Genomic DNA, 11,306 nt, shown 5'->3' on the forward strand with positions numbered 1-11,306 from the left:
GACATTTACCACAAATTAAAGTTATCTTATATTATTAGATATATTATTATAAAATATGCTTTGGTTAAGGAGTTATTGATACTTCAAGTGCAAAATGATGATATAAAACCATGATAAAAATGCACTTTTAAGTACTAATAAGGAAACATGTAATGTTTTTATTCCATGATATTATCACATATTCATTAAATATTGTTAAAGAAGAACCATCACTCATTACTATCTTCATGGGGTCGTTTCTTGTTATCATCTTTTAAGGTGGTTGAAGCCTATGTCATTCCCCTAACAAGCATATTTTTATATTCTTCCGATGGCAACATCAGATTCTCATTCATGACTGCGTGGTATAAGTTGTTCTACGCATCCCAATTACGAAGTACTACAAAATATGTTCAAGGATCATATTCTTTTCCATAACCTTATCAAATTCATCATAATTTTGTCAAATAATACACAATAAAGTTCAACATGAAGAATGTTTTTTTTTATCTTATAAAGGATAATTATTATTTTTTTTATTAACATAGGTGTTCAGGCTAGTTTGTGCATACCTTGACTAATCTCATGAGTTCTGAAGTTAACAACCATGTAAGTTTCTAGTGACCTTGAAAAGACTCGAACCGGTAACTATTAAAGAGCAAATTTAAAACTTGACCAATTGAGCTATCTCTCAAAGTTAGAATAACCATAAATCTACACATACATGAATTACCATTAGTAAATTAACCAATATTTTTTTTGTTTTTATTTTTATTTTATAATTTAATATTGAGTTATTTGACAGTTATACTTTATAATTTTATTCATATTAGTATTATGAAATTAAATATTTTATTTTTAATTATTTTTAATTAAATATTAATTTATTTAATTAGATGGATGTGCAAGCATTGATTAAGACTTTTTTATATTCAAAAATAAATTAAAATATTTTTATATTTATTTTTTATTTTAAAAAAACTATTCAACCCGTTCGGAACCGCGGGTCAAGTAGATGGTTAAAAAGTCTAGATTAGATTGATAGGTATCCACAGTCATATAATTGGATGTTCTGAGCCGAAGACGGTTCAGAGAAAACTCTCCCCAGCCCGATCCATTGCCACCCGAATCTGAGTAATTAATTTTTTTTCTTAATTATTCAATATTTTTCTTTTGTGAAGATTATAAGCATTCAATTCTCTTGATGAAAGGAAAGAACAAAGTAGAAATCATATCACTCTCATTGTCAGATCCATCCAAATCCAACACTTGAAGAGATCGGCCAAGCACACAGTTAAGAGGTGAAGAGCAAAGCTAGCAAGAGCAGTTCGCGACACCCAAGTGGTTCTTTCCATCCGCGACTGATCAGGTAATACTTAATGAATCAATCAAACAACGTTGATATCCTTGTATTTCCTCGTTTTTTTTTTTATGTTCAATCCAATCCCATAAAGGCAATTCGTATATTCCTTAAAATTGTTTGTGATTGCAGAGGAAAATGAATTTTCTGTTGCGCCCTACCACTCACCAAGTAATCAAAGAACAGGTTTCTGCTCCTGTTCCTGTTCATGAATCTCCTTCTCCAGCTGTGACTTTGGAGGGTCTTATTGCTGAAGATTCATTCCCTCAATCTGAAGTTCGTGATATGGGTATTGGTGGTGAAAATGGATCTGTTGCTGCTACAAAGAATGATTCATCACTTGTCTTGGAGAACCATTCTGATGTTTCTGAAGAAGAAGGATGGATCATCATCCCATTCGGTACAGCCACTCCCTTTTTTTAGCGTTGCTTAGTTCTTTCTTTGAGTGCTGTTTTGCCTGCTTCTAGTTTATATATATCTTTGGAACCTAATAAAATGTGCTAAGTTGCAATTCTATTTCCAATATGATTTTGTTCCTGCATTGTTCTGAAAAACGAAAAGTGTCCCCAAGTGTCGAGATTCCTTCTTTGATAGTATTCCCACTAAACTTTTGTCACTGATTCTAATATCGAATGGCATGTGAACAAGGAGCTTTGGGATCCAAATTTTGTTCAGTAATGTGAAATTCACCTTAAAGTTCTCTAAATAAACATTATATAGTAATCTTTGTCAAGAGATATGGGTGGTTAGTGATTCGATCTGTTATTTAGGGCTTTTAAATTTCCATCAACAACCTCTGGCTGGTTTGGTTTAGTGGTTCTTATTGATTGTTTTGTTTAATATTTAAGGTTGTGTTTACTTTGTTTGTCCATCAAGTTTACTTGCTTCTCTAATTAATCTAATCTCAATTTGCGATGTCTAGCATACTTTAGGAATGAGGACTATTTTTGGCTACTAATTTAAGTTTCAATTTTTATTTTTTTTTAATGTTTAGAGTTTGAATTTATATCTGGCTAGTCAGGGGTTTGCTGCTGATTTTAGAAGGGAATTTCTCAAACTATTATTAGATGTGTAAAATTTAAGGCCTTTTTTTGTTGGATGCGCGGCTCTTTTTGTATGGGATGTTGTACAACTAATTAAGAGCTATACTTGCTTTTTGTTAAGGGGGGACTGAAATTGGAAAATTTCAGGGGATATTCTTTTTTTGCACAGAATTTGTTCATCAAGAAAAGTACTGTGCTGGATTGATTCTCAGATATACATGCTATGCACATTTTCTGTGAATTCGTTAATTGCACTTTTTATTTGCTTTGTCATCTGACTTGGCCCTGCATCCATGTCATCAAGTCTAACAAAGTTCTGAAGCTTCATGCCCTAATATACTTGGGCTGTTTTTTTTTTTTTTTTTAATCTAAGGAGGAAGGTAATGTCAGAATTATTCACCGAGTAAAGAAAAAAAAAATCCTTTATAGAAAATCAATACTATCAGATGTTTAATAGGTTTGGCTGGCATATGGATGGAGTGTGATTTTGGTTGCTTCAGGTTGGAATCACCATCAGGAAGGTTATATCAGTTAACCCTCATACAGCCCACCCCTTGGAACCCCTTCTTGTATGGAAACAAAGTGAATGATTTTTCTTTTCTGTCCTTTTTTTTTTATCTGTTGACAGAATGCTTAAACAGATGTTATAGGATTTTTTTCCACTGATTTAGACTTTTCAGACATGAGTTTATTGCCACTATCTGTTTGGTGTAATAACACATGCATGTATGATAAAGGCTGAAATCCTTGCCTATCATCTTTGAGAGGAAATGAGCATGACAAGGAGAATGGACTATCTTCCCACAGTAATGAAAAGAATGAAACAAAACATTGAAACACCACTTTCTGGTCCCTGTAAACATGGTCAATGAAACCATTGAAAGTACCCTGAACAAGGAGGTCAAATAATTTATTATATCCTAATTCCCATAGCATTTACTTTGATCAAGCTTGATCCTTGGAGATTCTCAAATTGCCCTCTAATTAGCTGATGCAAACATCATAAATTTCCCCAAAATTTTACTATCCTTCCCCCTCCCAAAAAATGTTAAGTGCATTCATAACATTTCCGTAGCTTTGCAGTGATTCCCAAGACTTCCCACTAACAAAACAGTTTGTGCCACACTTCCAAGGTCACCAGGCAGTTAGAAATTTCTCTACTATGTTGTCCCCTAACAAATGTATTAGGTGACAGCACCTTATGTGGACTTCTAACCTGCATCAAAACTTTGCCTTCTAACAAATCTTTGTATTAATTTTGTTCCCCGAGTTTTAGAAATTCTCAATTAGGTCTTTCCATCCATATTTGATCATGGATTCGGTCCCAAGTTTTTTTTTTTTTTTTACAATGTCATTTTGTACGGAACTTAATGTTTTCTGTTAAGGAATTCTAACAGGAGGACTCAATTGAGAAATCTAAATTGTTTGGGAACAAAACTGTTACCAAAAAAAATTTGGGGGTGTAGTTGATGCTTTCCAAATTTTTGGGGAGTATATTTGAGGTTTGCCATCTTTTTTGTTTTCAAGTTTTTTCTTGATGTTTGCTTTTTATTCACTTACATGATTTCTCCATATAGTTATATAACTTTGACATGTTTTCTTCTATCACATTTGATGCTTGATATGTTTTGGCAGGGGAACTTCCTGATGACTGGAAGAATGCACCAGATATACATTCATTACGCTCCCTGGATCGGTCATTTGTTTTTCCTGGTACTATATATTTCTCAAATCTATTGATTCTTTCAATTTTCACATGTGCTGGTTTTTATTCATTTGGGATGTTCTATGTCCATTATATACACCTCAAATCCATTTCTATTTCAGGTGAACAAGTTCATATTCTGGCATGTTTATCAGCATACAAGCAGGATACAGAAATTATTACTCCATTTAAAGTTGCTGCAGTGATGTCTAAAAATGGAAAAGGGCAAAGCCCTGAGAAACAAAATGGAAATTTGAAAGATGGTGGTAGTTCGGTTTCTGCACAAGGGGAAGTGAGTTCTGATAGTCAAGTAATAGGTCTTAATGGCAATGGCGCATCAAAACAGAAGACTGATCCACAAAGGGATATTTCTGCTAGCAAATCCTTTCTCAGAATGGAGGATTACAAAAGACAAACTGAAATGTTATTGCAGAGATTTAAGAACTCCCATTTTTTTGTTAGGATTGCAGAGTCGGGTGAACCTCTGTGGTCAAGGAAAAGTGCACTTGATCAAGAATACTCTGAGATGGATAGTCAGAACAAACCTCAAAGAACCAAGAAAACTGCAGATAACACATTCCATCTCAGTGCTCTTATTGACAGAGGAAATTTTGATGCCAATGTCTCTGGTGGTGCCGCAAGGAATGGTGTTAGCTGTTGCTCTCTTTCTAATGGAGATATAGTGGTATGTATCTGAGAACCACAAGGTTCATGATTTTTTCCCATCTGATATTCTTTTGAAAAACTGATTGCAGGCTTCAATTTTTGTGGTCTTATTTCCTGTCCAGGTGCTTAAAATTATGCCAACACTTTGCAAGTTGCAATTGCATATAGACAAGACACCAATTTAGCAATAGAGTTGCATGTTATGTTTCAAAATTCTTCTTTGATAAGCTGGATTTGGAGTTCTGAATAACAAATGGTCTTTTGGTGGTTTCTCACTAGATGATTTATAAATAGCCTATCCAAATTTAGCTATCTTCTGCAGATTGAACTTACCAAATTGTGTTGTGTTTTCTCTGAGCTGGATAAAAAATGGTCACACCTTGCATTTGGCAATGCAATTTATTTTTCCAGAAGTATTATCTAAAATATCATTATATATATATTCGCAAAAAAAAAAAATGAATTGTTTGGAAATGTGGGTTGGCCTGTGTTTCCAAACGCTCCCTAAGTCATGGTTTTGTTAAACAGAATGTTTGTGGAGGTATTTGTGGAGAATTAACAAAATATTTTCAGTGGCTCAGTTCAATTGCTATATGTGGCAAAAAGTGATTAAAACAGTATTTTGAGCCTTGTAATTGCTATTGTACATGCAAATACACTTTTTTCTCGTTCTACAGTCTAATGATGTAGACATCTTTTATTTTCAGTAAAATCATGTGAAATGATGTTAGTTGATAACATGTTAGTGAGGGGATGTGATTGGTCAAGTATGTTTTGTGCATCAGTTTGGCTGCTTTCTTAAACATGTATTATGATGCTATAGTTCCTATACTATATTTAACAGTTGTTAAGGTACTGATTCACATTCCATTTCTTTGTTTGGAAGGATGCAGGTGCTTTTACAGGTTAATATCGGTGTTAATTTTTTCAGAGACCCGGTCATTGAGATTCTACAGTTTGAGAAATATCAGGAGAGAAATCGGTTTCCTGAGAATCAAGACAACTTAAATTACAGTAATTATGACCCATGTGGAGAACTATTAAAATGGTTGCTTCCTGTGGATAACACCTTATCTTCTCCTGCTCGTTCTTTGCCTCCTCCTCAGTTAAGTTCCAATTCAGGATTTGGTGGTACATCACAGAAGTCTTCCTCATCTGGTTCTCAGCTCTTCTCTCATTTTAGAAGTTACTCCATGTCATCACTGCCTCAAAATTCTGCTCCACCTCCGCAACCTGTTAAGGCCCAAAGCTCTAAGCCCAACTTTGACCTTGAAGATTGGGATCAGTACTCATCTCAGAAGTTATGGAAAAGTCAAAAACCTGCGGATGAAGAGCTTTTATCTATCCGAGGTGTATCATTAGAGAGAGAGAGGTTTTCTGTTCGCTGTGGGTTGGAAGGCATCTACATTCCAGGAAGAAGATGGTTGAGGAAACTTGAAATAATTCAACCTGTAGAAATCCATTCTTTTGCTGCTGACTGCAATACAGATGACCTTCTTTGTGTTCAGATTAAGGTGTGCTTTAAGACTTTTACCTTGCCAAATTTTTTAATGTGTTTATATTTTTGGCTGCTTATTGGGATTAACCTCCAAATTTCACCCATGCTAATAAATTTGAAAGCTATTTTGCAGAACGTATCTCCAGCAATTACACCGGATATTGTGGTATACATAGATACTATAACTATTGTTTTTGAGGAAGCTTCAAAGAGTGGACTTCCCTCATCATTACCAATTGCATGTATTGAAGCTGGAAATGATCACAGTTTGCCAAATCTAGCCCTCAGGTTGTTTTTTATTCTAGTTATTTTAATGTACTCTTATTTGTTGGTTGAACTGCATTTGCCATGGTTAATTCAGTTTTCTTACACTTGCTGGAGGTTGTTTGCTTGAGCAGTATGTTATATGATTGGACAAATCCCAACCAGTCAGGCTAAGGTCAAGACTGGCCTACAATGTGGCTTTACTTCAGGAAAAGTACTTTATATTTTAATGAAAAATAAATTTATTTTACGCTTGCCTTTTTTTTTCCAGTTTACTTCCATTCATTCTCACTCTTTTAGTTCATCCATCTTGGAGTGGGCAGAGGCTACTTTTATCTCTTCGTGGTTGCTTAGTGAGTGATTTGCAAGCATTTTATGGTTCAATTAATAATTGTTTGAAATTGTTGGACTGATGCATGACAATACTTCTGACTTACGATTTTGATGTGAGCTTCTAGTCTACAAGCAGCCTGAGGATCATCATCTACAAAACGCTCACAATGCCCTTTTCTGATATATATATAGAAGAAAAAACCATAAGAGCATGCTCTTAACACTCACGTTTTACATGGAATAGAGCAAAGGCAGAAAATAGATTGTTTGCAATAGCATGCAGTATATGTGTGATATATGGAATGATCAAGTAAATTATGAATTAAGCTTCTTCATTACACTTCTTTTAATATATAGAAATGACCTCTTTCTACCATTAGTTTGGATCATAACCCTAGAATTATTTGTGTAAATTTTGATTTGTGAGTGCATACACAGATCACTGATAAAAATTGTTTACTGTATCTTGTATCACTATATCAGGGGAAACAATTTTGATTCATGAATTTCATTCTTTATCATGAACTTATTGAAAATTTTCCCATGGCAGGAGAGGTGAGGAGCACTCATTCATTCTCAAACCAGCATCCTTTGTGAAGGATTCCAAAGTTCACAGAGAAAGACTATCCCCATCATTAGGTCTGCATCTTGGACCAAATACTGTGGAAGGCAGGAGTGCATTGAATGATGACCAGTATGCAATTATTGTATCTTGTCGCAGTAACTACACTGGTATCCATTAATTTTGTGGTTTGCTTCATCATCTAAACTTCTATAGGTAATTGTTTATTTACTTTCACCAACCTTTTGTTTCATGCTTTGTGTTGAATGTAGAGTCAAGGCTCTTTTTTAAGCAGCCAACTAGTTGGCGGCCGCGTAACTCAAGGGATCTTTTGATCTCTGTTGCATCTGAAATGTCAGGACAATCTTCTGGACCCAATGAGAGAGTCTCTCAGCTTCCAGTTCAGGTTCTTCTTGTTCTGCATTTTTTGTTAATTTATTGAATATGTTTCTTTCTTCCTCTTCTGAAGCTGTTGTCAAATTCCCAGGTTTTAGCTTTACGGGCTTCAAATTTGACATCTGAAGATCTAACTCTGACAGTTCTCGCTCCTGCCTCATTTACTTCACCTCCATCAGTGGGGTCCTTGAGTTCTTCACCGACAACACCAATGAGCTCATTTGTTGGTTTGTCTGAGTCTACAGGTATAATAACTGGTGAGAAACATTGCTCTGCAGTGCAGGCACTGACCTCTGTGACTACCACTTCAGAAATTATCGAACAGTCTTCTCCCATATCTGATGTTATTTCGAGTACGAGCTTGGGTTGTACACATCTGTGGCTGCAGAGCAGAGTTCCATTAGGGTAATGTATCTCACTCTTAAGCTCATTTCTTTTTTGGGATCTGATTGGACAGATTTTTACAACTTAGGTGATTATACAGATGTGTCCCTGCCCAATCGACAGCTACTATTAAGCTTGAGCTCCTTCCCTTGACTGATGGGATAATTTCCCTGGACACTATACAGATAGATGTTAAGGAGAAAGGTATCATCTACTTACACTTTGTCATGGATTTCATAAAATTTTGGATTATATAAAATAGCTTTGCTTCTCTTTTTTATGTTATCAAAACCTGAACCCTTAGCACCAATTTTGACAAATACTGCCTTACACTCGAATGTTTCCATCAAGAGCTTAACTTCATGTGGGCAACTACTTTTTTCTGCGCAGGTCTAACCTATATTCCCGAGAACTCTCTGAAGATAAATGCAACTTCCAGCATTTCCACGGGGATCATCTAGAATAGATATATTTGTTAATTTCCATTGCTTACCACGGGTCATCTTCAACCATGTGAAGAGGAGATTCAGAGGGTTGTCGGACATGCACCCCAAATAATGTCTCATGTTGATTTTTTTTTTTTAAATGTAATTACAGCCTCAAATAGTGTATCGTAAATCATGGTTTGGAGAAACAACATTTGTCAGAGGGGTGCACTGAACTTTCTCAAGGAAAGGTGGATGCGTGTGGAAGACGCAGCCTAGGCATGTGCTGCTCCAACTATTTGAGCCAAGGGTTTTTTGCAATGTTATATGTCATTAGTTTCAGTTTTGGAAATGTGTACCATTTACTTGCCAAAGTATATGGAGACTTGTCATAAATGCTGCTGCTGCTAATTAAACACGCTGTAAGTTGTTGGCCAATTTACAAAATGGGTTGGCAATCAGAAAAATAATCACTCAGGAAATAATCTTCACCCACCACACATCCATCTCATTTTGTCCCGTTACAAATCTCTTCTTTTATTTCTTAACTCGATTCTTCTCGCTTAAACTGCAACTTTTTCCCAGCATCTTTCTCGCTTCCCGCTTCCGTTGCTCCCTCAACTTTGTTTGGGTAAATGCTGGCAGTTTAAAGGAAAAGGAAAGCTTAGGTATATGCTAGAATTACTGTTTATGCACCACGTACCCAGACATGGACTCCTAGATAGATCTGGCCGGGTTAATTTTCTTTTTTTGAGTGAAAAAAAGATGTTTAAATGTTGTATGTTTTAAAAAAGAAAAGAAAAATTAAAAACTCAGTATCATAGAAACAAAACTATATATATAAAAAATGTCAATCCCCAAATGATGAAAGATAAAATAAAAAATAAAAAAAAATAAAAAGATAAAATAAAAATCTCAACACACCCAAATGATGAAATTGAGAAAAATCAAATTTACGAGTTCAACAATGAAATTAAAAATAAATTAAAATTTGATCAAATAACAAAGAATAAAAATTAAAAATCAAAATATTGAGAACCCAAATCTCAAATATTACCAAATATTGAATTCGAGAAAAAATTTAAAAATTTATAAGACCACAACTTCACAAAAAAAATCCAAAACAAAAATAAAAATAAAGAGATTGAGGCCTCAATTTGAAAAAAAAATGAAAAAGGATTATTTTAAAGTTATGCTTGACTCTATTTTAAAATTATGCTCAACTTAATAGGTTGATTTATGACCCCAGAAACTTAGGGCTTAGGCTGACCTAGTTTTTAGAAGAAATTGGAACAAAGCACAAAAAACATTTGATGTTTATATTTAATTCAAAAGTAAAAAAATATCACAAAAAAATAAATTGGGCAAAGTAAAAATGATAAAACCTCTAGATAACACATGCTGATTTCAAAACAAATTGAAAATCCTATAGGAAGTGAAAAAAGAACTAAAAAAACATTTAAGAATGAAAATAAAAAAACTGAGAGGGGGAAACGCTAAGCAAATTCAGGTGAACTTTTCAAGTCCAAGTCAATCCCTCAAAACTGCCAATAGTTAAATTCCACACCTAGACTCAACTAAGAAATTAAATATAAAATAAATTTAATGTTAAAGGATGAGATAAATTAATATAATTAAACAAATTAAAAGAGAAAAATCTAACAAAGAGAACCTAGAAAAATTGAGGTAATACCAGGTCAATTTAATATTAAATGATGAAATAAATAAATTTAATCTAATTTTAAAAATTCCTTTTGAAAGAGGTAGATCAAGAAAAGATGAAAAAAAAAAAAAACTAAGGCAACTCATGTTACTCTAAAGAAAATAAAAAAATCCCATCGAAAATGAAAAAAAATCAAATGATGAAAAAAAAAATCTAAAAAAAGGAATGAAAAAACCTAGGTAAACTCTGACGAACTTTCTAATCCCAAATTAATATTTCAAACTCACAACTCATTGAGCTCTAGACTTATGCTCAATCAAGAAGGTCAACACTTAATAAATTTAATGTTGAATAATAAAATCAAAAAATAAAATCAAACTAAAAAAATTAAAAATTCAACATGGAAAGAAACCCTAGGAGAATGAAATCAAAAAACAAACTAGTTCTATAAACCATTTTAAATAAAATAAATAAAAACTAAAAGACTAGGAACCAAATTAAATATATGAATAAAATCCATGGGGGATGAATTCAAGAAAAAAATCTAATTTAATAAATTATCTTAAATAAAAAACATAATCAAAAGACCAGGGATAAAATCTCAATGAAAAAAACCTAACTAAAGGGCCAAATTCCAAAGATAAAAAAATCCATTGAAGATGAAATTAAAATCAATTTATTTTTTTTATAAATTATTCCAAACAAGAAAAATACTAATCATAAGACCAAGGAATAGAAGACAACTAATTAAAGGGTTGTATTGAATTTTTTTTTTTATGGATAACGAGCTTTCCTAGGATGAGAGAGAAAATAAAAGGAAAAAAAAAACAGTTGAAGGTGAACTAGAGACGGAGAAGAAACACACGTTGCCTAGTCAGGTAGGCACTACTAAAAGGATTTGATTGATACTTAAAAGTGTATTTTTATCAAGGTTTTATATCATCATTTTGCACTTGAAGTATCAATAACTCCTTAACTAAAGCATGTTTTATAATAATATATCTAATAATATAAGATACATTTAATTT

The 11,306-nt window shown here is 33.5% G+C and overlaps 1 protein-coding gene across 2 annotated transcripts; it reads left to right on the forward strand.

Moving 5' to 3' along the window:
• Positions 1–1,036: 1,036 nt before the first annotated feature.
• On the forward strand, positions 1,037–9,005 carry LOC105115567 (heat-inducible transcription repressor). Of its 2 annotated transcripts, XM_011012493.1 has the most exons (12): positions 1,038–1,113; positions 1,230–1,348; positions 1,472–1,739; positions 4,018–4,095; positions 4,210–4,772; positions 5,647–6,267; positions 6,385–6,539; positions 7,399–7,580; positions 7,683–7,816; positions 7,898–8,211; positions 8,291–8,394; positions 8,581–9,005. In XM_011012493.1, exons 3-12 carry the CDS (start codon positions 1,478–1,480, stop codon positions 8,649–8,651), a joined length of 2,484 nt encoding a protein of 827 aa, XP_011010795.1. In that variant the 5' UTR covers positions 1,038–1,113; positions 1,230–1,348; positions 1,472–1,477; the 3' UTR covers positions 8,652–9,005. The 2 variants fall into 2 exon arrangements, with proteins under 2 accessions (XP_011010794.1, XP_011010795.1); XM_011012492.1 differs by having other exon boundaries at positions 1,037–1,348.
• Positions 9,006–11,306: the final 2,301 nt, after the last annotated feature.

The sequence above is a fragment of the Populus euphratica genome, unplaced genomic scaffold, assembly GCF_000495115.2.
Source record: "Populus euphratica unplaced genomic scaffold, PopEup_1.0 scaffold733.1, whole genome shotgun sequence".
In the NCBI taxonomy this organism is placed as follows: Eukaryota; Viridiplantae; Streptophyta; class Magnoliopsida; order Malpighiales; family Salicaceae; genus Populus; species Populus euphratica.

Coding starts and splice junctions, on each gene's coding strand:
- LOC105115567 (XM_011012492.1), top strand. CDS start 1,478: ATGAATTTTCTGTTGCGCCCTACCACTCACCAAGTAATCAAAGAACAG. Junction 1,740..4,017: donor ATGGATCATCATCCCATTCG/GTACAGCCACTC, acceptor ATGTTTTGGCAG/GGGAACTTCCTGATGACTGG. Junction 8,395..8,580: donor GATAGATGTTAAGGAGAAAG/GTATCATCTACT, acceptor TTTTCTGCGCAG/GTCTAACCTATATTCCCGAG.